This window comes from Miscanthus floridulus, chromosome 5 (genome assembly GCF_019320115.1).
Source record: "Miscanthus floridulus cultivar M001 chromosome 5, ASM1932011v1, whole genome shotgun sequence".
Classification (NCBI taxonomy): domain Eukaryota; kingdom Viridiplantae; phylum Streptophyta; class Magnoliopsida; order Poales; family Poaceae; genus Miscanthus; species Miscanthus floridulus.
The window spans coordinates 120,393,826-120,420,056 of NC_089584.1; the positions used below are offsets into that span (position 1 = coordinate 120,393,826).

At 47.0% G+C, this 26,231-nt stretch overlaps 1 protein-coding gene and 1 pseudogene across 1 annotated transcript; both read right to left on the reverse strand.

The window, feature by feature from the left end:
- Positions 1-1,428: 1,428 nt before the first annotated feature.
- On the reverse strand, positions 1,429-2,266 carry LOC136455236 (NAC domain-containing protein 83-like). The gene is made up of 2 exons (XM_066455354.1): positions 2,044-2,266; positions 1,429-2,000 (listed from the first exon to the last, which is right to left on the reverse strand). The coding sequence occupies exons 1-2, from the start codon at positions 2,264-2,266 to the stop codon at positions 1,429-1,431; spliced, it is 795 nt and encodes a 264-aa protein (XP_066311451.1).
- A 2,953-nt stretch (positions 2,267-5,219) lies between these two features.
- On the reverse strand, positions 5,220-7,845 carry LOC136455237 (serpin-Z1-like; annotated as a pseudogene).
- Between the last annotated feature and the right edge of the window lie 18,386 nt (positions 7,846-26,231).

The window sequence follows — 26,231 nt, forward strand, 5'->3', positions numbered from 1 at the left end:
TTTTATGATTCTGTGAATTTGTTTCCCAATCGTTGGAGCTTATCATCGTGCCTTATATTAGTTTTGTCTAACTTGCACTGTAATGTTTTATGGCAAATGCTCTGGTAAAACTTTTGTGTTCCTAAGTCATTTTACTGGTTGTGATATACATTAGTGACAGTTCTGCACTCTAATCTCAGTTTGCTGCAAGCCTGCAACTGCAGATAGGCGTGATAAAAGCAGTGAGGAACTCTGTGGCTGCTGACGGGGAGGTCGCCGTGTTATGTGGGTGACTCGTCGGTTGGAAGAGCTGAAATAAGCAGATGGTGCCATCTATATAGAAGATGGCCAGATAATCATTCAAGGCGACGTCTCTACCATATCAAGATTTATAAAGAGAAAACAGGCACGCTACTCTGGTCATTTTGAACTCTAAATTCCGGAAGCTTTTTGGCAAAGCTTCTCTTGTGTAAATGGACTGATCGCAAAGCAACTTATTTTGTTATTGTCAACTGTAGTTTTGCTGGAGCATCGATTTTAGGCATTTTGCAAAGCAAATCATGTGTGGCATGCTTGGGTGCTTGCAACGTTGAATGTCTGCCTGTGATTCTACTCAATTGCAGGCATATATGAATACGGCTTGGCCTGGGAAAAGCCTGGTCCATTTGGGCCAGGAGTCGCTGCTCTCACTAGCTAGATCGATAGATCATTTTTTTACTTTGGTTCAGGCCTGGTCTGGAAGAAGCCTGGCATCTTTGGGTTAAGTTGGGTTCGTGCTCAGTCATCAAGCTAGTTTTACTTTGCAATGGTCTGCACTGCTGGATGTTTAGTTAACTGTGGGAATTGGGAGTGAACAAGGCTGAAGGCCATGTTCGCTTGGCTGAAAAGTCAGGGCTAAAAGTACCGTTCGCTGATTTGTTGTGAGAGAAAAACGTTGTTCGTTCGTTGAAATAGTACGGCTTATAAGACAAGTGAACAGGACCTGAATCTCGATAATCCCTTATGCTTAAACATGGGAAGCCAACCGATTATTTATTTTGTTGGAGTTGCTTAGTAATGCAACGGAATGCACAACTTCATAGTAATTCTCACCTTCTGCAACATCTATCATGGTTCTTTCAGTATCATTCATCGTATATAAGTAGAGCTGAAAAATAGTAACAAAACAATAGCAGAGACATAAGCAGATTTTTGAATCGTCCACACTCACCAATGATCACAAAAAAAGACATCATTTCGTCGTTAGGACAAGTCAAGAAGGTTAAACTAGTACTAACAGGGCAGCAGAAACTCTGTTTCATAAAAAAGGCAGTTCCTACGCAGGAATGGAAGAATCCACCAACGCACAAAATCAAAAGATACAGCAATTCGCTATCTCGAGCTACAACAAGGTAAGGAGCTAAATCGATCTACGGCGTGTTTGATCATGCGTCGTCCGGCAGCATCGGCTCATTGGGAGAAGTCGAAACTAGGCAACAGGTCAGGCAAAGAGTTCATGTAGTCGAAACTGTCGTCATCCACCAACGTGGGCAAGTCCTGATCATAGCCTGCTCTTGCGTCCTCCACATCAGCGGGATTGGCGCTGACAACATCCACCGCCACCACAGGGAAAGCAGTGAGGTACTCTTCGACGAGCAGGGCAGCGTCTTCCTCCGCGGCACTCCAGGTAGCGGTGGCGATTGCTCCTGCTTCATCATCATCCACTTCCTCCTCGTCCTCGAACTCGTCGTCGTCGCCCCTATGCTGCGCATCCCTGCTGTTCTTCTTGGCGTCCTTGCCGTGGCCACTGAAGCGGATGCAGTACACCCTCAGTGGCGACCGCGCGAGCTCGGGCGGGGCGGTGATGGAGTACTCATGCATGACCCAGCCCGTGCTGCCCTTGACACCGTGCTCCTGGAAGTTGAGCCCGTACTTGTCCCACTCGATCTCGATCTTCTCGGCGCTGCCGTGCACGCGCACGCGCAGCTTCTTCTTGACCTCCTGCCCTTCTTCCTCCTGCTGGCGCTTCCTCTTGCCCTGCCCTTGCCAGGTCCCATGTCCCACAGGTCCGCTTCTGGCGGTTGCCCTTGGCGTTCATGGCCTGACACGCCGCGAAGAAGAAGGCCTGGTGCTTCCGCCCGTGCTTCTCGAGGAGAGCCCACGGCGGCGCGCTTAGCGGATCGTCCTCGATGATGTCGTTCGGCAGGAGGGGCTGGTCCTGGATGCGAGGGAGCAGGCAAAGCTCGACCACCTCCTTGTCAGTGGGCACGAAACGGTAGCCAGGAGGAAGACCATGCTCCGTGGCCATGGACGGTGGCTCTAATGCTCCTGCCGGTGGCGGCTCGCTGGGGATTATTGGCGTGGCGTGGCCTGGTGTGGCGGCAGAGAGGAGAAACGAGAAAGGATCGGTGTGGGCGCTAGAGGAGAGGGGATCGGAGGCATTTATAAAACGGCGGGAACAAAAAAAACGCACGACCCTGCAGCGCGAAATTAAAACCAATCCCACTACCGATACCTTACCAAGTTATTAGAATTATAAAATAATGATTCCCTCCCTCCTGTTGGCGATGGCGGCTGGCATGACACTACTACTAGTAGAGATCAGGATGATTTATTCGACTGCCTCTTCTTGCGTTTGGAACAGAGTTTTTTTCATACGAATTTCATGGGACCCTTGTTCGTCCATTTTCCTGACGTCATTGTCATTTTGGAACCAAGGAATGGGCGAGAGATTTTCAATAGATTCAACAACAAAACAAGTACTCTCGGACGAATCAACAAAATGAGCCGGAGAGCTCTGTTCTAAGAACCAAGGAATCAGACTCTGTTGCTCTTCTTCCTCACCGGGGAGCTACAGTTCTAAGAAAGAACATGTATCCATACCACAACCCATACGAACACGAAGGTGAGAAAGACAACTAATTCAAACAGGCACCCATTTCATCCGAACCATTTTAGGGAAGAGAAGACTAATAATCATGCCACATTTTGAAGCAAATCCAGCTGATTTTGGACTCGAAATATCATAAACAAAAATGCTAAATCCAATGCCCAGAAGTAAAAACCAAGAGCTGATGAGAAGCCGGATACCGGCTTGGCGTCCTTCTCCCCTACCCTTCACCTTCGATTTGCTGCCGCCTACACCATTTACGAGTTGGGCGACGGTGGATTGGGTTTTTGATTTCCTGTTGTTGAGAGGCATGAACGATGGAACCTGATGAAAGGGATAGATAAGACTGTGTCCAACAGAGCATGCAAACAGTGTCACAAACGCAAAATAGGTCATTCACGGTGTTTTGCCTATAAAAAACAATGATCCAACAGAAGACCCAAACACCTCACCCATTTTACATACGAGGCTTGCCAAAACACAAATATGCGTCGTCGAGAGAGATCGACGCAAATCTCTGGCGTCATAGTGGTGGGCTCGTAGGAGCGTGGTGTGGCGAGGCGGACCGCGGCGAGGTCTGCCTCGGGGCGCGGCCGTCGGGTACCGCGGCGAGGCGGGGAGCGGGGCGCGGTCGGCGGGGAGTGGGGATCCGGGGTCCTCCTCGCCCGCGACCTCCGGATCCGGGAGGGAGGGGAGGAATGGGTGCCGTCGCCAGCCGGGTCTGGGAGGGAGGGGCACCGTGCTCAATGAGGGAGGGGAGAGAGGGACGGGCGGCGCCGAGTAGAGAGGGAGAGAGGGACGGGAACGGGCGGCACGGGGGAGAGTGAGTGAGGAGAGAGGGACGGGCTTTTGGGTAGGCTGTTGGAGAATTCGAGTTTTGGGTGTATGACCCTTTTGCTATGCGTGACCCAAACTATGGAATAGGTCTCCGATTTAGGTCTGTGCTGTTGGACATTGCCTAAGCACGATGGCATTTGGTTGGAATGGATATGGTCCATGGACCATGGGTCCCACACTATCACTTGCGTGATGGTTCAATTTAGGCCCTGTTTGAATGACATAAACGTTTCGGATTCTCAGGTGAGTCATCAGAATCGCTGCCAAACACCTAAATAGGTGATAGAAACGTTGAATCGCTGCCAAACACCTAAATAGGTGGTAGAAACGTTTCTCGTTTTTATACTAGGAACGCGAATCACCCAAATAGGTGTTTCGCTCAAGGAGAGTCGGGATCAATAGCCAAATGTTTCACCAATTCTTACTGAGTGATTCTTATTTCAACAGAGAAACATTTCTGTAGAGAATCTGGATCTGAAACATTTCTGAGAGAATCTGTATTTCTACCAAACGGGCCCTTAGCTCTCGCTAAGTCTACTGTATTTGGCAAATGTGCTGGCCTGAGCATCTCCGAGAGTTCTCTAAATCCCTTCCTAATTCATGGTTTTTAGACGGGAAAAAACGTGTCTCTAACAACTTCTAATCCCTTCCCCTAAATTTTACGCACTTCGAAAATACCCTCCCGGTCACGCGTAACTTTGCGCGGAGTCGCGGTCTGAATACGACGTTCCTACGCGATGTCCTTCTTCCTGTGCCTTCTTTTGCCGCGGCTCCCTCCTTCCCGTGCTCCTCCATCGCCAGGTGTTTCTCCATCGCTCTTCTCCGCGGCTCCCTCCTTCCCACGTACGAAAACCGATCTACGCTCGCCGTCCGGGTACAACATCGACGCCGCCATGGATGTAGTGACGAGGTACGTACTCTTATCTACCCTGTTTGCCGTCGGTTTGATGTGCCGCCGCCGTCGCCATGGCTTCTTGCCGGCCGCCGCTGCCGCTAGGTTTGGCTTGCCCGCCGCCGCTACAACTGCCTTGTCCGTCGATGGCCCTTATCGTTGCCATGCCCGTCCATATCTTCCCCTGTTCAGTTTCCCGTCGCTTTCTTGGGCTGCTGGCCGTCGCTAGGGTTGCCGTGGCCGGCTGCTGCCTCTGTGTGGCAGGCCGTGGCACCCTCTGGCTGGCCGTGGCTACCTACTGGGCGGCTATGGCGTGGCTACGGTCGGCTTTGGCCTGGCCATGGGGTACCTGTGTTGTTGATCGATGTTAATCATGTGGAAATCATTATTTTCTTGTAATTTTGATATTGATTTATTTGGCTCTATTTGTAGATTGGTCCCAATAGAGGGGGTGGATATTGGACAAGCATGGTCATAAGAGTGGAAGGGGATGTCTTTGGAGGACTTCAATTTCCCCTTGACACAGGAGTACTAGGTAAATGATTATCATTATAAATACCAACCGCTTTCATATTATTATTATCACTATAGTATATTCACTCAAAGAACCTGAAAAGCATCACTCATCTAAATTACTGAGAATTAAATCGACGGGTCGATCACTTGTCCAGCAAAAACCACCACGCCACTGACCTCCTCCTTAATCAAGAACACGAACGGGTGGTCGGCGACGAAGTCCACCGGCGCCTCCATGCGCGCGCACCCGAAGCGCAAAGCGACAGCGGTCGCGGAGGCTGCCTCGATCGGTCCCTTCCTCGTTCACCTCCACGAACGACTCATGGTAGACATCGGACACGACGAGCGGCTCCGGCGCCGCCTCCACCATGTCGCCGAAGTCAGCGGCGACGCGATCGAAGGGCAGGAGCAGGCCCAGGTCCAGCAGCATCTCCCTCGCGTTCATCCTGTACGGGACGGTGAACCTGGGAACCCGGAACGCGCGCACGCGGGCCTCGGCCGTCAGAGTTCTGGAGCTCTCGAGCAGCGCCGGGTCGGCGCTCAGCTTGTGCAGCAGCGTCAGCAGGCCATCGTGCGCGTCCGGAAGGTAGATGTACATCGAGAACAGCTGGTGCTCGCCGCCGCCTTGTTGCGCGTAGCGAAGCCTCAAGACCTTGTAGCCGGGCCGGCAGGCGATGCGCTGCTTGCTGGTGCTCGACATGAACGGCACGCGGACGACGCCGCGTGGAGGGACGACGGGGAGACGGCCAGGTTGGCGCGGGGGGAGCCGTCGCGGGAGGCGAGGTGGCGGAGCACGCTCATGGAGAAAGCGGCCTCGTCCTGGGCGGCCTCCGCGAGCTGCATGGCCGCTGGTGATGCTCAGGCAGCCTCAGCCTCAGGTTGCGGTCAGCTCAGATACACAAAACGTGCAGCCACTGAAATGGACAACGGCCAACGGGAGTGGCTGGATGGATGCGTCGCGTTGACCGCTGCGTGTTGTGCCGCGTTTGCAAATGCAGATCAGCAGGTGTCGCTACCGAACACTAGCGTCTAGAATATAGACACACAAACGTGTCAGAACATGATCACTCGCTCAAATAGCCAAATATGCTGTGGACTGAGACTCAAATTGCGCCAAGGAAACTGAACACCCGATCGAAATAATGTTAATAGCTCAATTCTTAACGCACGCATGGTCGATGATGCATCAATTCTTACAAAGTTACAATTTCCCACCCGTACAATTAGAGTACAAAGAATGGTAGCCTTTTTTTTGTGTCCAGTTCACCTGCACATTTTTTTCGAAGGCATCTCTTCCACGAAAATTAGATACAGCAATGGCACGGCACGTATAAAACAAATCAATTACTAAAATTACAGAGAGAACAATATACGCCACCAATGTAGAACTTGAATAAACTAAGATACCACAGATTTGTTCATAACAGACATCTCTAGCCGGACTCGACGCGCCAAGCCAAGTTGTGGTCGGGGAGACACGGCGTCGGTTGGATGGATGAGCGACCGGTTGAGTGGACTCGGACTCGAGGCGCGACGGTGATAGGCGCGGCAAGCATCGTCGCCTGCGCGCACTGCACTGCACGGTCTCTCACTCAGCCGGGGCTGGCTGGTTGTGCTGAACGTGCGCAACAACAACGACGACGACAAATCTCTGCCACTGCCAGCAGGGGCGGAGCTGATAGGGGGGGGGCGGGCCCGTAAGGGTCGATAGAAAATTTTAAGATACCAGTGTCAAACGTTAATGTCGGCTAAAAAAAATTGATCTTAATGTTGGCTTAGAAAACTATAAATCATATTTAGTCTCTTTCTTTTTCTTTATCTTGGAAAGCGCTAACTGTATAAATTCAAGATAAAAAAAACATTGTTAACGGTTCACATCATATTTATCTTATCTACAAACATATAGATATATATAATCATGAGATATAATTTGAGAAAAAACACAATAGAGAGATTATTTTATTTCTAACTGGACATTTATTACCTTAGTTGAAGAGATTTTTTATCTATAGGCCTCGTTCGCTGGTCTGAAACTTGGTTGAAACTGGCTACAAAACACTGTTCCCGCTGAATTGTTGTGAGAGGAAAACACTGTTCTGGCTGAAAAAAGAAGCCGAACAAATCGAATATGGGGTAAGCCGGTCATAATATCTAGAATTAAGATAACTAACGATGAGTACTAACATGTACTAAGCAAGCTTAGGGGGGGGGGGGGGGCGTGCACAGAGTGAGTGGCATGTACTACTAGCGGAGATTGAGGGCCTGTTTGGATAGAATTATAAAATCTGAATCTTGGATAAAAATAATCTTTAATGTTTTTTTATTACATGCCCGTGTTTTAGAATCCTCTAGAATTCGAAGTGATTATGAGATCTTGATAATGGCACGACTCCTCTTGAGAGGCTCTTCCAGACGAGCCAGAGCCGTTCAGCTCCGGCTTCCCTGATTTTTACCGAAAAATAGCTTCTCTACCCGCCAAACTTGGCCTTGAAATCCGTGGGTATCCACACGGTACCTGAGTGAGAATTGGGATCATGTGGCCATGTGGCCACCTTTTCGCGGCAGATACAGTGGCAGATTCTTTATTTCCGCCTGTATGTGTGTGCGCGCGCTCTACACTTGACTTGCCGATTGGCAACTCTCCGCGACGCATGATTGGATACGCCGGCCGCGCGCGGCCGGAAGCAGAGAGCACAAGTTGGGAGTTTGGAACCTGCTGCAAGTGGCTCTCGTGTTCTTTACGCACGTCCATAGTACACGGCCGCGAGGCCTGGCGGCTAGCGCACATGGGGGGAGGAGGGAGTTGGGATTGGGACGACGACCACCAGCTTTGCTCAGCAAACATCCTGGCGGTCGCGGGCTTCTCCGTGCGTTGACGCGTGCTTCTTACTGTTTTACAAAAAAGTACTCTATCTTTTTACAAACTAACCCGCAGTCCAGTTTATCAGCTCTTAACAGTATTCCCATTCAGATAATTTTCATGTAAGACCCTATTCGAGAAATACTTCCTTTTTGCATAAACCTCCCCGCGGTGGATTTAGCGGACAGCCCCCCACCCGCACCAAACCCGAACCCCTCTGACCCTCTCCTCATTCTTCTATTTCCTTTCTCTCTCTCTTCTCACCGCCGCTGCCGCGCGTATCGCCGCCATCGCTCCTTCGTCGCCTCCAGCAACGCATCCGCGACGGCGACGTCGAGCTGCTCCGGCATCTACCGATCCCACTTACGGAGTAACTCCTCATGATGCCCACTGAGCGAATCCGGTCGGCTCCGGCCTCGATGGCAGCGGGAGCGAATCCGGTTGGCCTACACCGGCTGCTCCGCGACGAGGCCTCCCAAGGTACGCGCGTGCCGCTGCTGAAGTGGTTGGACCGGTGGCTGCGCGGTCCACGCCCTCATCTCTCTCATGCGCCTCCACGCCCACCCTGCCATGCGCCCCTACGACATCGCTCCCCATTGCGGTCGTCCGCTCCATCGACTGCTCGAGCTCCATGCTCATGAGCCGCAAAGAGGTCAAAGCCCCAGGTCGACCTGCCACTCTTCATTGCCTCCATGCCAACATGGACGCCCTCTTGGTAGAGGTCCTTCCCCTGTCTTTCATCTTGGGTTTCAGATTTTTTGGCAGAAAACTTCTTGATTTTGTGTGTGACTTTGAATTTGGTTCAGAGTTGTAGAATTGGATAATTCTGACTTCCTAGGTGCTATTCCAGATTGAGGTAATCCTATTTGTCAAGTGCATTTGAAAGTAGGGAAGTCGATGATATTTCAGTGGACACCGGTAGTTCAAGCATTGAGATGTCCGATATCCAGTCTCAACCAGACATGTGGATAGGTCATGCAGAGCCTCTTGAGAGCCTACTGGGAGCAGATATTATTGCAATTGCTTATGATATCACTAACAGATAATCTTCAACTAAACGACACAATAGATTGGCCAGGGAGAATGATATAGCATATGGTTGTATATACTTGTAAAAGGTGTAAAGTATTAAACTTAGTATTTTTTTAAAATTCTTACTACATATTGATGCTGGATAGTAAGGCAATTTAATGTTGTGCTTGATTTCAGATGGATGCTTTTCCAGTATGGGTTAGATGGGGCCATGCTTAGTTCCAATAGAGCTCGTTAAGAATAGTTTCCACATAGTCTGCCTTTCCATAGGCGTACATGGACTTTCCATTCTTAGTGTCTTTTTTTCCTTTTGTTTTCAGGAAGATGGTGAAATGATTCTTTGTTAATCTAATTCACCACTGAGGTAAGATGGCTAAAAAAGTTATAATGCAGATAGAATGAGGGAATTTGTTTGGATGACCTGTGTCAAAGAGAGGTTTTTTTAGTTTCACCATTTTGTTAACTTAAACATTTTAATTAATTTGTGAGTCAAAGTGGTGCTTTTCATTATCTTTTTTGTGTAATATTTCTGTTTGTTTATTTTCTTTACAGGCAAGTACTTCTATGCTTTGGGTTTTTCATGTACGGTTTATCATACTTCTTAAGCTTTAACAAATAATATTTTTTTCTCTCACAACTCACAGGTAGTGTTATTAGCAAGCTTTGATTGTTATTAGCAGAGAGCGGGGGTTAAAGCAGGGAGTATCTTGCAGCCAGCAACATGAGCGAGGTGCCGTGCAGGTGCGGCAGGTAAGCCTTTTCAACATAGGTACAGCTGGAGTTCTCTTAATTTTGGTGTGGTCTCGACGCCTGGTAAAAGTTGGATCTGGGAAGTAAAGGTGATAACTTTGCTTCCGTTACTTGAATTTGAGACTGAAATTGGTCTAAGTTGCTAAATGATGAAGTTGAAGACAGAGTTTGTCAAGGAGTCTCCAACTCTTATTAGGATAAATAGCAAAAGCATGATTGATCTGCTGGTGCTTACTATGTAGCCAGAACTTTGAGGGTTTATGAATACTTTATGTTTTACATGAAACAAAGCTGTTTAAAGAAAAAAAAAACAATACAATTTATAAAGTCATGGCCCGCTCCGAATAACCACAAATCTCATAGCCTAATTTATGTTATAGAGTTTTATATTTATAACCTTTCTAATGCACCTCATATCCTCTGCTTTGCAGATAACAAATAATGGCGCTGTGAAGATCAGTTTCAATTGTTTATAGTGCCGTTCAGAAAGTTCCATCGCCTAGCCTATCAATGTGTTCACCCTCTATGGCTCAGGCAATTTGACAGAGTACATGCAGGCAGGCGATGCATTCTTCCTCAGCCTGTGATCAGTAATGTAATTATGCGGGCTGTTCTCGTCTTTATCCATCTCAGGATTTGATATATGTTGGAGGTAGTACAATTTTGTGATTATTTGATAAATTATGTTCCATTTGTATTGTAGTCCTGTCAGCAATTCATATGATAGCGCATTTAGATATATTCTTGGGTAGCATTACCATGTCTAATTATGAACCCATGTCTGCCATGCATACACTTCATTTTATTCTTCGAGACATTGCAGGGCGGCCGAAGGGCGCCTGATGTTCTAGTAAAGATGAACTCACCTCCTGTTGATGAAATTGGCTCTCGCAACGAAGATCTTGTCACAACCATCGTTGAAGTTATTGTTGGTGATGATTTCACTGGTAGATTTATTTGAACTAAACCTAAGCAAATTAGAATAAGAAACTGCTTAACCATAAACGAGAGATCGGTCCCTGTCTTTCTTGTCACTCGCGGTCTCACAGAAGAGGAGGAAGGAGAAGGCCACTAAACGACAGCTGCGAGGTGCCCTAGATGCCTACTCTCTGTTTTTTTAAGTGTCCCTATGCTGTGCGTGCTGGTCAAACATATCTTAAGTTTAAGTTTGACTAAGTTTGTCGCTTGAAAAGTATTGTTCGCTGATTTATTGTGAGAAAAAATACTGTACCATGGCTGATAAGTTCAAGTGAAAGTAAGTGAACAGGGCAAATATTATCAACATTTGTATCTCCAAATAAGTTTACTATGAAAGTAGATGCAATGATCTATCTCATGATACTAATTATGTATCATAAATATTAATATTTTTTTATATATTTAGTTAAAGTTAAGTACATTTAACTTCTCGAGAATCGATAACCACGCTTAAAAAAGGACTGAGGGAGTAGCCGTGGCTTTGGTCGCCAATTAAAATAGAGAGACTCACACTTTGCCATTTGAAACAAAATGGTGATAAACTGCAGGGTTGAAGCTCTACAATCTAATTGTAAATGTTATCTCAGTTTACGTTCACATAAAGAGTTATGAGTTTTTAAAAGAGACATCTCGTTGTCTGGAACTTAAACCTCGCCATTTCTGCTACTTCGAGATTATTTATTTAATTTTTGGGCGGCAGTAACACGACGTCCAAACCAGTGAAGCACGAAAACCGCAACTTGTGTTTCAACTTTGATTTGAAGCATGCATTCGGATAGGGATGGCTTGGTGCGGCCGGCGGCGACGGACCCGGAGAGCTCCAGCACTGTGTGTTTTGTTTAGCCATGTGAAACACAACATCAGGGCCCTTGTTTAGATTGCAAATTTTTGCAATCTGGACACTGTAGCACGTCTCGTTTGTATTTGACAAACTTTGTCCGATTATAGACTAACTAGGCTCAAAAGATTCGTCTCATGATTTACAACTAAACTGTGCAATTAGTTATTTTTTTTATCTACATTTAATGTTCCATGCATGCGTCCAAAAATTGATGTGATGAAGAGAGAGTGAAAAAACTTAGAATTAACAAGGCCCGGGTTGCTACGCTCGCATTGGAAGCTTTGCGCGGAGAACGGCAAAGCTGGCAGCTGGTACACGTACACAACAGTCGCGCGTCTCGTCTACCGGCCGCTGCGGGAGTGCGGGCCGGGATCTCGAATTCCCCCCGCTCGGTCACAGCGATCGTGAGCGAGATTCTCTCTTCCAGAACGTCTTCCCCTTCCCGGCCGGCGCGGCGCGACTTCGCTGCGCAAGCAGAGCGGCCGAAGTGGGAAGGATTTGATCGGTAGACAGGGCAGCAGCGCACGCAGTACACGTACGGGCGTCGGGCGGAGGCGGACGGTTCGGGCAGTTGCGTGCGCCACCGCCACGGCGTGGCTGCTGCGTCTGTGTCTCAGGCAGTCGCGGCCGGCCACTCGTAAAGCAAGTCTGTCCTTCCTTCCTTCTTTCCAGTCTGCTGTTGGGTCAGTTCAGGATTTTACTGCTGGCCAGGACAGCACGTTCCGTGACTTCCGTCCAAATCCAACACTGAAACACATCACCCGGAGCCTCAGACGCTTCGCGTACTACCCTGTTTCCGTGGTTTATTACGTTTTGACCACGGCCACTGTTGCTTCGTTTTTAAAAACAACGGTCTTTTAGGACGGAGGGAGTATACGTAGCGGCAGCGCTCTAGTAGATGGCTGCTCCCTGGCTGGCTACAGACCGGCTGCGCAGTCCAGTCGCGCTGCTCGTCATCGAGCCACATCTTGGGTAGTCGTTGGCCGTCACCGTACGTTACGTGAGTGAGCCCTCTTGCGCCTCCGTCTTTGTTGATCGTTTATATATGTTCGAAAAGACGGAACAGGGTGGGACACGTAAAGGGAACACTGTCCCCCTCTTTCTCATCGTGTACGTGTATATATAAGTTATTTTTGTAGCAAGTGTATATATATATATATATATATATATAAAAGCCAGTACATCGCGGGGTCGTTACGTACCTACTTTCTCTGCTCTAAATTATAAGTCACTTTGAAAGGAAGTACACTACACAATATGCATCAGGCATCCATGTTCGCTTGAACTTATCAGTCATGAAACATTATTTTTATCTCACAACAAATCAGCTTCAGCCAGCTTATCAGCCGTAAAAACTATCGGCCGAAGAGCCAATAAAGAAAAGGATAATATCTCTACAGAGAAGTTTGGCAGGAGAACGCTCCAATCAGTGTCGCTGGTCCTATCAGAGCAACATCTTTATGGCTGCGTTCGGCTGGTACGGAGGAAGTATTGTTCCCGGCTGAATTTTACTGTTTACGGATGATTTCTCTCACAAATTCCTTCAGATTCCTCCAAATTCCTCCGAGCGAACGGGCCTATGCGATATACTTATCCTGTATGTGTTAATTAGATTTTAACTGATTAGAAAGACCAGATACCGATCGGTGGTAGTACATGTCACCACCGAACCACACACATCAACAGATTTTAGCGTGCCTTGCTCCGTTCATGTCGTCGCGCCTTCTACCGACACATATACAGGTCACCAAACATATTCATCATCATGTCACAGGCAAGCCAAACGGGCCCACCATCATCATCATCATCATCAAACGGGCCCATCATCATGTCACATTGCCAAACTGAAATCGAGGCTTAGCCGGTTAGCCCACGGATGAGTGTTTGTGATCAGCACTCAGCAGGAGAGGGGAGTGGTCGGAGCAATCTGACGACAGGCAGCGCAACAAATGGTTGGAATGATCCTCCATTCATTGTACTGAAGCAAATACACGGTCGATCCGTTCGAGTTGGATTCGGCCGATGGTTGCTCCAAGCGTAAAGCCTTCCCTGTTAGGCCTTCCGCAGTGTGCGAGGGGTGCCCAAAAATCATCGGCCTCCACGTATGAACTCTAGCACCACTCCAGTTAGCTCACAGTGGTATACAATATTAAAAATAAATAAAAAAGCAGATGCCGTACTCAGCCAGTCTTGCACAGGTCTTGTCGTCTTCATCTCAATGGGTACGAAGGAAACAATATTTTATCAATCTGGCATCCGTTGGCATCGGTGAAAGTACTTACTCCGCTCTCCGTTTTGTTGGCATCGCTCAAAACTGACTACACTAGTTGCAATGGAGGGAGTGGTGCTACGATCCTCTCTCTCCTCTTTTAGGCATTACTCAAGAGCAACCTTGTGGAGGGCCTAAGATGTATCTCTTCTAATTGCAGATTGTTCAGTGTGCGACGGAAGCTACGCATCAATCCCCTATGTAGCCTGTCGTTATATTTGTCTGTTGCCTGGTAAATAAATAAGTTTAAAGTCGCCGCAAAATTAGCCACGCCCCCTGGCAGGCGATGGCAATGCTTGCTATCTCTGCTAGAAACGACTCTTTTTCGTCTCTCTGTGTTGGCCCATACACCGTCGTCAACCACCATTTTTTTTCACGATCGGACCCACCAGCCCGTATTTTATTAAGAGGGTCGTCAACCACCATGGTGCTTCTTCACCGATTAATGGCTGCAGGCGCACAGTCACAGAATATTGTCGAACGGACAACAGTGTTCCAGACCACAGGTCGCGCCTCCAAGCCGGTAGCACACCTCCTGATAACCCGAGGGCAGGTAAATAGCAATAGTCGAAAACAGTGTTACATTGAGATCAGCGACTTTTGTCTCTTGGAGACAGACCATGGAGGCCGGCTCTTGGATCAGAAATTCGGCCCTGTTCACTTTGCTCAAAAGCCACGCTGAAAAATACTGTTTGCTGATTTGTTGTGAGATGAAAACGAGCCGTTCCTTCGGCTGATGTGCCCAGTCATTCAGACCTCGGGCGTTCCATACAAAGACGTTGTTAATACTCATGGTTACAACAGTTTTGCGACACGGACACTGCGACGATCAGCAGGCGGCAACAGCTACCTTCCTTCACCCGGCAGCCCTGCAGGGGAAGAGCTCACGCATGGCCTCCCTCTTTCAGCAAGACTCATCAGGGCGTCTCTGAGGATGCCTTAGCAATTGCGCGGCGACCACTTCGTAAGCAGGATTTTCTTCGCTTGCGCCTCCGGATTGGACTGCCTGAGGTGAGTTTTGGCACCTCGACTTTCTTGGCCTCGGAGTAGACGACACCAGTGCAGCCTCCACCGGTAGCTTCAGGCTCTCGATGAAGCCAGGTAACGACGTCGCAAGTTGTACCCCGACGAGTTGGCCATCATCTCCGCTCCTTGGTCCACAGCCCAGTTAGGCCCATCTGCCAGCGCAGTTTGAACTGCTGTGTTGGATGGTGGCGCCAAAGCTGCATCTTCGTTGTCTTGTTCGTCTTCCCGCTGCACCTCCGGAAAAGGCGCAGTTTTTTTTGTCTTGCTCTTCCTTACAGTGCATTCTTTCATTGAATTGAAAAGGGAAAAAATATTAGGTAGGGGATTCCTCTGAAAAAACATCAGGTTGCTACGCTCGCATTGGGGAGCTTTGCGTGCAGGAGCAGGCGAAGATGGGGGCCCGGCCGGCCCGAGACTGCTGGTGGCCATGCGCACAGCGGGACGAGAGAACGGCAAAGCCGGCTGCTGGGCGCTGGTACACGTACACACAGTCGCGCGTCTCGTCTACCGTCCGGTGCGACCCCTCGGTGTTGTGAACGTCACACACAGTCTCTTCGGGAGTGCAGGCCGGAATCTCGAATTTTGTGTTGCAGTCTTGCCGTTCCCCGGCCGGCGCGGCGCGACTTCGCTGCGCGGAGCGGCGTGGGAAGGATTTGATTGGGGCAGACACCACCAGGACAGGTGGACAGCAGCGCAGTACGGCTCGGGCGGTTGCGTGCGCCACCGCCAAGGCGTGGCTGCCTGCGTCTCCGATCCGGCAATCGCGGCTGGCCAATCGTACCGTACAGCAGAGCAAGTCTTCCCGTGCGCTGTTGGGTCAGTTCAGTCGCCCAGGACAGCACGTTCCGTCGAAACACATCACCCGCCCTTCCCTTTTTTTTTCCGCGGTAACGTTTTGACCACTACCACTGTTGTTGTAGCCTGCAGCGTAGTGCTATAGCGGGCACTGCGGCAGGGCAGTCCAGTCGCGCTGCTCGTCGAGCCACATCGATCGATCTTGGGTCGTCGTTGGGCGTCACCGTCCGTGGTCCTCTTGGATCGATCGTGCCGGGCGGCGTGCGCCTCCGTCTTTGTTGATCGATGTTCGAAAAGACTGAACAGGGTGGGACAACACTGTTCCCCCTCCTCCTCGACATCGTGCATGTAATCGAGCCAGTACAGCATGGGTTCGTTACGTACCTACACTACACTATACTATACTTACACAAGACGGATGCACGCATCGATGTATGTAATTTTTCCTACCAATTATTTCAAACCGTCCTGCACGCAATTACTTGGAAAGATATATTCGGCTTACCCCATATTCGATTTGTTCGGCTTCTTTTTTCAGCCGGAACAATGTTTTTCTCTCACAACAATTCAGTCGGAACCATGTTTTTCAGCCAGTTTCAGACCAGCGAACGGAGCCATAGTAGAATATAGTTTATGAACAAAAATGATGCGCGTGTAATTCTGTGCAACTCGCTCGCTAGTCGCCCCTGCATCCCGGCTCCCCCTACAGTATACACGCTGCAGGTCTCACACGCGGCGAAATCGTTAGCACCCGACAACTAGCTATTTCTGTCATCCTCTCTCGCTCAGAACGTCAAAACAACCTACTCCGTACATATTTATAGAAGTTGCTAAAATGAAGGTCCCTGAATTTATTTGTTATAATATATTAAAATTGTAGCTTTAGTTCGTTGCAATTTCGGTAGGCATTACATGTAATTTTCGGATCTGAGAATAAAAAACATGTTAGACAAAACCACAAACCTAACAAAATCTAATGTATGTCGACAAAAAACAATTAACAATTTACAATTGTTTTCTATAGTTAGATTAGACAAGGACAAAAAATAATAATATATTGTAACAAAAAAACAATTAACAAATCATAAACAAATGACAAGAGGACAAATAGAGGCTGTGCCAAACGGCCAGCCGTCGCCTGATGTAAGTCTAACTTTCAGACACCTGCCGTTTAGAAAAAAAAGTGTATATTTTATACCATGATGATCTTTCAGCTAGCTCTATTTATGAGAAGGAAACGAGTTTGGAAAAGAATGAGAGCATCAACCAACAGGAATAAATTAAAACCCATCAAACAACACTTCAGCGAGAAGTTAGCTAGAGCCACTCGATCCTCTCTTCCATAACTCAAAAGCATATATATATGCAACCACCGCGACATGCATGCCACATACAGTTAATCCTTAATCAAGGCATGCTACAATTAATTAGCGTAACCACCCACCCATAGCATATGATACCGATCGATACTTCATCCAGTCCAGCTTGGTTGATTGGTTCTATCCTATACCCCTTTCCTCTATCTTTATCTACCCTCTCCCAACATATATACCCACCTGCCCTCCTGCTAGTGGTAGATGCTGCGGCTTCACTTCACGGCTGCTTCTGCCGCTGGCTCTCGAGGCCGACGGAGTTGTGCTGCCGGGACGGGCCGGACGGCGGCGCCAGCCTCCTCGGCAAAAACCCGAACAAGTTGTTGGATGCACCTCCCTGCAGCGGCCGTCCCTTGAACGGCTGCATGCCTCTCGAAGCCTGCTGGCAGCTTGTTGCCAACAACACGAGGAGAAGGACGAGTAAGAGCCAGCAGAGAAGCTGCAACAGAACTCTCTTGCTGCTTCTCTGCCAACAGCACCCCATGAGGCTACCTATACCTAGAGCGACCACCGACAAGAGCTAGGCCGGGGGAGAGAAATGGAGCCGATGTCAAGTGTGGAGGAGATTGAGAGAAGGCAGGGTGGGCACATTTAATAGAACCCGAAAACCGAGCACCAAACCCGAACTGATACCGAACCGAACCGTCGGTTTTTCGGTTCTGCTTTGGTTCTCATGCTTGCAAAATTCGGGTGTCGGCTATGGCTTCAGTTTTTACCCCAATCTGAATCGAGAAACCGCTCAAACCCAACAAACAACTATCATTTCATCTCATTATCTCATCATGTTACTCGTCGAAGCATAGCCAACATAGCTACTGTTTTTTGATGGGTGATGTATAGAAATCTCAGTTGTGGAAACAAACAAAAAGACTATATTGGGTATATGCCAAATTTGAACTAAATTGCACCTTGCTTGTTAATTATTTCAAGTCTTGAGTACTTGGTATATAGTGAACATCTGAATATATAAGAATTTTACAGGACTTATCTAGGTATGTAGCTAGAGGGAGTATGTGAAGATTTAACTAAATATAGTGCACAACCACCAGTGCAAAGTGCAACCTTTGCTTCTACAAGACTTGAACCAATGAGAGAGCTCCCAACTTAAAAATTGGGTAGGATTCCTTGAATGAAGAACAAACATATTACATAGCTTTTCCTCAAACTGAAAGATGGGTAGAACAGTGGCTAGTGCTTTCAGTATCTTTTTTGTTCTATAATTTATTTTATACGAATTAATTACGGTAAATCTAAAGAGTACTCGAGTGATTTAACCGCTTCTGTCACACGATTTTAGCACCGTTGGATATATCGATCTAGCGCTGGATTTTTCTCTTCGTGGCTCTCATTCTCAGGCGTGGGACGTGGCGGTATTTGGGCACCTCTGCTGTAGAGTACGTATGCACTGTGCTGTGCGGCGCGGTGGCTGTGGAGATGAAAAGGAAGAAAGCTGCTTGTCAGTTGGTAGAGGGTGCAGTTCTGGACAAAATACTCGTGGCTCGCTAAATTGCTTGACTCGTGGTCGGCTCAGCTCGGCTCGACTCAGTTTGTTTTAACTTTTTTATGAGTTGAGTTGGAAGTCTAGCTCGCTATTTTAACGAGTCAGCTCGCGAGCTACTCACGAGCTGAGGCCTATCAGCCCACGATCATGAATCCAAAAGATGATGATGCTGACCTAGAAGTGTACACCTATTCTATTGGTATGTAATCCTTATTTTCAGCTGTTTCATATGAATTTTAATTTTATAATTGTCGTGGTACTTAAATGTTTGTGGATTGTTTTTTATGGAGAAGATGATGACACTGACATTGAATATGTGGACTTTCCTAAGTTTATGGTGACAAACAACTAGTTAGTATGCTGAAACTACATGATTATGGATGGACCAACTATGTTGCATGGTTGATACTTTTGATGAACCTGATATATATTAATCATGTATGGTTGCATAATGTTGAACATCACCTTCTGAAATTAATGTAACATAAACATTATAAATATATATGTCCTATTTTTTTAATAGCTCCCGAACTAAATGAGCCAGCTCGAGTTCGATAACGAATCAAGCCGAGCTACCTCTCTTGCTCGTAATATTAACCAGCCAGTTCGAGTTGGACCGACGTAGACACAGCAGCCGCATGCCACCTCGGCCCCGCGCCCCGTTAGGCCCTATCATGAACGTATGCATGTATACAGTTCATTCAGCAGATTACATCTTATGAACCAAATTTTATTATTATTTTAGTGTAAGTTATGTATTTAATCGGTGTAAGTTGATTTTATTAGTAAATGAGAATTGTAAGAATTACTCTAATAATTATCTATTATTTTTTGCTTATTTTTTGTATGTTTTATTTGGTTTTCTTTGAAATTGTTTAATTTGGCTTCCATACAAATAATCTGGCTATCTTTTTTATTTTATTTTTTTAATATTTTTATATTTTTATATATGTTTTATTTTGATTCATTTGATCTGGATCCTATGGTCATAACAATTGAGTGTTGGATGCACTAGAAATCGCTCGATTTTATCTAGGGCTTGGAATCGAGTGTTTCGTGGGCTGCTTAACACCCGGGTGCGTGCTGGAAGGCCGAGAAGCACCCGTGCGTTTCGTAGACGGGTGTAAGTTATGTTTTTAATTTATGTAAATTGATTATTCGTAAATGAGAGTGATCAGAATTACTCGAAAAGTTATCTGATTTTTTGGCCTTTTTTAATCTTTGTATGCTTTATTTGGTTCATGTCAGTGCGGGACCCATGGGATACCCCGTACGGAAGGGAGAAACTAGTCTAACTAGGATTCTTCCCCTGTAATATTAGTAGTAGTATTACTCTGTAATCCTACTAGGAACTCTCATTATACACCGACTAGGACTCTGGCCTCCTGACTATATAAAGGAGGGCAGGGCTCCTTGGATCGGGAGTTTAGAGAATAATTGTACAACACAACACTGGACAATCAATCCAACGCAAAGGCTAACACCGACCTGGACGTAGGGCTATTACTCGATCAAAGATCGAGGGTCCGAACCAGGATAAATCGACTGTCTCTTGCGTTAACCGTCGAGTTCCGCATACGCTGAAGTCCGAACATACTGCCCCGGGGACCCCCGTGGCAGGCTATCGGTGGTCAAACATCGACAGCTGGCGCGCCAGGTAGGGGCTTTCGGCGACTTTGCATCCGAGAGCTCGATGGACCTCGACAACATGATCTTCTCAAAGGGATCAACCTTCATCTTCGATTCATGGATCTGCGAGGCAGGCGACGATGGCAAGCTCCAAAACCGTCTCCTTGAAGATTCAGATCATCATCAGAACTTTTTCATTTTGGCGACAACGACAGATCAGCTTGCCGAAGATTCGCGCAGCTCGTGATGTCGAATCCGACTCAGATTTCACGACTTCACGCATCCGATTCAAACTTAGGTTCCGCTTCCGAGACGGAGTCTTATCCGAGTTCTTTCAGAAAACCGAGTTCCTTTTCTGACAAAGCTCCGGAACACGACGTCAACATAGTCAAGAATACTACTCGGAGTACACTCAGGAGTACTTTAAAGAAGTTGGGTACCTCTTCCGTTCAGACTCCACAATATGGCTAATGTCTTATCAGACACGGACCGAAGGATCCACCAATCCGGTGCTTAGAATGCCACTGAAAGGAGCCTAGGAAGGTCTCGTTTTAACTATAACATCTCAGGACTGCATCATCCACTGGCCGGGTTCCGTTCCTGAAGGATAGCGACACCCAACTAGTCGACAACGTGACAACAATAGCTCTACCCTACCAAGAAGGAGACTCGATCTGTGACCTTGAAGCCTCTACTGAAGTTATCAACAACTCTGGCAATATGGAAAGCCATAGACGATGACAGAACAACTCACGCTAGAGAAGTATTCATGATTCGCCGTCCTCGATCACCATTGGTCCCCCCAGAAGCACCCGACGTCAGGTCTTCAGATGAATCCGAATCCAACATATCACCATTTATCCAGGGGCACGATGGTGAAACTGAGAGTCAGAGGCAAGCTAGAGAGAGAAAGAATAAATTGAAACAAGGACGTCAACGCCGTGCTAAGCAGCGAAAGGACACTTGGATCAAATATGAGTCAGACCTAGCCGAGTACAATAGAAGAAAATCAGAGCGAGAGGTCAAAGAAGGACGAGCAGCGAATACACCCTACGATAAGATCCGAGAAGCACTAGAAGAACTCAGGGCGACTTCATATCCCAATGAAAAACAAGAACAGCTCCGGGAACTTCCTCCGATCAACAGTCCTTAGGACGCACGACGGAAGGGCAACATCTCATGAACAGGAAGATCAAAATCAAAGGAAGTCCGCTTTCGAAAGACTTGGACCAAGTGGAAGTCACAATAGGAGAAAGTCAAAGAAATCATAGTTCAAAACGACCGAGTCGAACAACCAAGAAAGGCCAGAAGCAAAGCACCTACTCGGACAGCCACGCAAAACTACTCTCACCAAGACAACAGTTGGCAAGAAGGGGGCGCCGAATCAGAATACACAGAAGCCGGAACGCACGATAGATTCCCCTGTTTCGCAAATAGACTTGCTTCAATACGACTGCCTCATAAGTTCAAGCCATCCAACCACTCCAAGTATGATGGCAAGACCGAACCAAAGCAATGGCTCAGGATTTACTCGCAATCGATTGAATTGGCCGGAGGAGACGATGACATCAAGACCTTGTTCTTTCCCATGGCCTTAGAAACCATGCCACTGCAATGGTTTGACAAATTGAATCCAGGATCAATCAAAAATTGGGAGGACTTGCAAAGAGCTTTCTGTGAAAATTTCGCGGGTATCATTACACACCCAATCACCCACGTAGAGTTAAAAGGACTCAAGCAGAAAGGAGGTGAAAGTCTTAGAAATTACTATCGACGATTTGGCGAACTACGAGCTCAAGTACATGACATCACACAATAAGAAGTAATCGAAGCTTTCTCTCACAGGAATCATGGCTAGGTGGCAATTTCAAGATTTCTGCAAAGAAAACCCAAGAAACAATGAAGAATTCAGACGAACAGTGGAAAAGATGATTACTGTAGAGGAAAAAACAAGAGAAAGATTCCCAGATAGAAACAACCGAGACAACCCAGACAGACAAAATCATCGAAACAACAGACAACAGGAAAGAAAACATGGACCAGACAACACAGTAGCAATGGCTGACAAATCAAAGAAATTTACCAAGCCTAGAAGATATGACGACATTGAGAACATACGTTGCCCCTTGCACCCCAATGGAAAGCACACCATCGGAAATTGCTACACCTTCAACGAAAGATACACTAGAAAAGATAGTAAGGGGAACAATAAAGAAGACAATCAGAAAAAAGAAGGAGACAACCATGAAGACAAGGGATTCCAAAAATCCAGAGGGACAGTGGCAGTAATCTTTGCTGGGGTTCTAGATTCTAGAAGCAAACATCAAGAAAAGCTAGCGTTACGAACCATCATGGCAGCAGAACCTGCTACACCAAGATATCTCAATTGGTCAGAGTATCCAATCCAATTTTCAAGAGAAGACCAATGGACCAGCGTAGGAAACGCAGGCCATTACCCACTGGTTCTAGATCCAACCATTGCCGGTATGACTGTTATGAAAGTACTAATCGACGGAGGAGCCGGACTCAACATCATTTTTTAGAAACTCTAAGGAAGATGGGACTACAACTCATCGGGATGATCACACCAACAAGCACGCCTTTTTATGGCATAGTACCCGGCAAGGCAGCAATGCCACTTGGACAAATCACTCTACCGGTTACTTTTGGGACTCCCTCGAACTACCGTATAGAGTTCATCAAGTTTGAAGTCGTGGACTTCGATTCATCATATCACGCAATCCTCGGGCGCCCAGCACTAGCAAAATTCATGGCAATACCGTATTATCCGTACCTGTTGCTTAAGATGCCAGGGCCTAATGGTGTTCTCTCTCTTCGGAGTGATTTGAAGCGCGCATTTGACTGTGATGTTCAGGCAATCCAAATTGCAGCAAAAGCACAAGTCGACAATGGTAGAAAAGAAATAGCCACTATTGCCGCAGAAATAAGCCAAGAAGAATTAGAGATACCGGCTAAAAAGCCCAGCATCCTCGCACCACCAAAAGAAGCCGACATCAAGCAAATCGACCTGGGCACTGGCGATCCCTCCAAAACAGCAACCATCAGCGCCCACCTCTCGGCAAAATAGGAACTCGCGCTCACCAACTTTCTTTGGGACAACAAAGATATCTTCGCTTGGAAGCCAGCTGACATGCCAGGTGTCCCAAGAGAGTTGGCTGAGCACAGAATTGATATCAATGAAGGCTCCAAGCCCGTAAAGCAATGGCTACGATGATTCTCACCCGACAAGAAAGCAAGCAATTAAAAAAGAAATCACGAAGCTATTGGCAGCCGGGTTCATCAGAGAGATCCTTCATCCAGATTGGCTAGCAAACCCAGTTCTAGTACAGAAAAAGAATACAGACGAGTGGCGCATGTGCGTCGACTACACAGATCTCAACAAACACTGCTCGAAAGACCCATTTAGGCTATCGCACATTGATCAGATAGTTGACTCAACGGCAGGATCCGCCCTATTATCCTTTCTTGATTTGCTATTCAGGATATCACCAGATTGCATTAAAAGAACAAGACCAGAGCAAGACATCTTTCATCACTCCGTTCGGTGCCTACTGCTACAAGACCATGTCGTTTGGACTCAAGAATGCTGGAGCCACCTGCCAAAGAGCTATTCAAACATGCCTTGGTGATCAGATCGGTGAAAACGTAGAAGCATACATGGATGACGTAGTGGTAAAGACAAAGAACCTAGATGCACTAATTAAAGACCTAAAGCAAACCTTCGAAAACCTGAAAAGATGGAGGTGGAAATTGAATCCAAACAAATGTGTATTCAGAGTTCCTTCAGGACAACTACTCGGATTCCTAGTCAGTCATCGCGGAATCGAAGCAAGCACCAAGCAGATTCGAGCCATAACAGAGATGGGCCCTCCTCGAAGTGTCAAAGATGTGCAGAAACTAACAGGCTGCATGGTGGCCCTCAATCGTTTCATATCAAGACTGGGCGAAAAAGGGTTACCTTTCTTTAAATTGCTGAAGAAGACAGACAAGTTCGAGTGGACAGAAGAAGCTAACGAAGCTTTCAAGAAGCTCAAGGCATACCTCACCTCCTCACCTAGTTCTCACACCTCCAAAGAAATACGAAGACATGATGCTATACATTGCGGCAACTTCTACTGGTGATCAGCACTGCGATTGTCGTAGAAAGAGAAGAAGAAGGGCGTGTATATAAAGTACAACGTCCCTATACTACATCAGCGAAGTACTGTCAGAATCAAAAATCCGGTACCCGCATGTGCAAAAACTACTCTACGCCCTCCTGATCACTTCACGCAAGCTTCGCCACTATTTTGAAAGCCACATGATTACCGTGGTGACAGATTTCCCACTCGAGACATCCTACACAACAGAGATGCAACGGAGCACATATCTAAGTGGGCAGTTGAACTTGGCGCTCTCAATATCGAATTTCACACCATGGAAGGCAATTAAATCTCAAGCCTTGGCTGATTTTGTTGCTGAATGGATAGAAATTCAACAACCTATGTCAAGTACCATCCTTGATCATTGGAAGATGTACTTTGATGGATCACTCAAGCTAGGCGGAGCCGGTGCAGGTGTCCTCCTAATTTCTCTAGACGGACAGCAACTCAAGTATGTCCTTCAGATATTATGGCAAGCTACAAATAATGAGGCAGAATACGAAGCCCTCATCCATGGGCTACGAGTGGCAATTACCCTCAGAATCAAACGTTTACTTGTTTACAGAGATTCAGCAGTAGTAATCAATCAAGTCAACAAAGATTGGGACTACACCAAAGAAAACATGGGTGCTTACTGTGCTAAAATACGAAAGCTCGAAAAACATTTCCAAGGACTAGAAATTCTACACGTCCTGCGTGATTCTAATATTGCGGCAGACATCCTCACCAAGCTTGGATCAGACAGGGCGAAGGTCCCACCCAGTGTATTCATAGAGGAGTTATCAGCTCCTTCTATCAAACAACCCGGTAAGATAACCCCTAAAATCTCAGCCAAAGACACCTAGATCTTAGTAATCACCACTTCATAGATCTAGGTTTTTATCAATTACATCAAAGAAAATAAGTTACCAGTAGAAAAAGAAGAAGCTACCCGAGTTGTTCGCAGAAGCAAGAACTACGTCCTAGTAGGAGACAAGCTCTACAGAAGAGCCGCATCATCAGGAGTACTCCTAAAATGTGTCTCATTTGAAGAGGGCAAAGAGATCCTAGACGAAATACACTCAGGTTGCTGTGGAAATCACGCCGCTTCAAGAACACTAGTCGAAAAAGCATTCTGCACCGGTTACTACTGGCCAACCGCTTTGAAAGACGCAGAAGAACTCGTCAGAAGATGCAAAGGTTGTCAAATGTTCGCAAGACAGGCTCATGTGCTAGCTCACAACCTCATCTGCATCCCTACCTGCTTGGCCTTCTCCTGCTGGGGGCTGGATCAAGTAGGACCCCTCAAGAAAGCAAAAGGCAGGCTTCGAGTACATCTTCAGTAGCAATTGACAAGTTCACCAAGTGGATTGAATTCAAACCACTCGCAAAATACAGCGCAGCCAAAGCAGTCGAGTTCATCCAAGACATTATGCACCTGCTTCGGCATGCCCAATCGAATCATCATGGATTTGGGTTCTCCCTTCACAGCCACAGAATTCCAAAGTTGGGCACAAGACTGCGGCTTCAGAATAGATTACGCATCAGTCGCACATCCAGAGGCCAACGGACAGGTCGAAAGGGCAAATAGACTCATACTAGCTAGATTAAAACCAAGATTGTATGAAGAACTAATAGACTATGGATCAAAATGGATTGAAGAATTACCCAAGGTTGTATGGGGGCTACGGACTCAAATAAGCAGAGCTACCGGATACTCACCTTTCTTCCTGGTGTATGGATCAGAAGCAGTACTACCCGTAGACTTGATCTGGACGTCACCAAGGATAGAACAATACGACGAAGGAGAAGCAGAACACACCCAAAGATTAGAACTCAACAGTACAGAAGAAGTCAGAGTGAATGCTACCCTTCAATCAGCAAGATACCTCCAAGGACTAAGATGCCTACTATAACAAGAATACCCAGTCTTGATCATTAC

Coding starts and splice junctions, on each gene's coding strand:
- LOC136455236 (XM_066455354.1), bottom strand. CDS start 2,266: ATGGCCACGGAGCATGGTCTTCCTCCTGGCTACCGTTTCGTGCCCACT. Junction 2,001..2,043: donor TCAGGCCATGAACGCCAAGG/GCAACCGCCAGA, acceptor GGACCTGGCAAG/GGCAGGGCAAGAGGAAGCGC.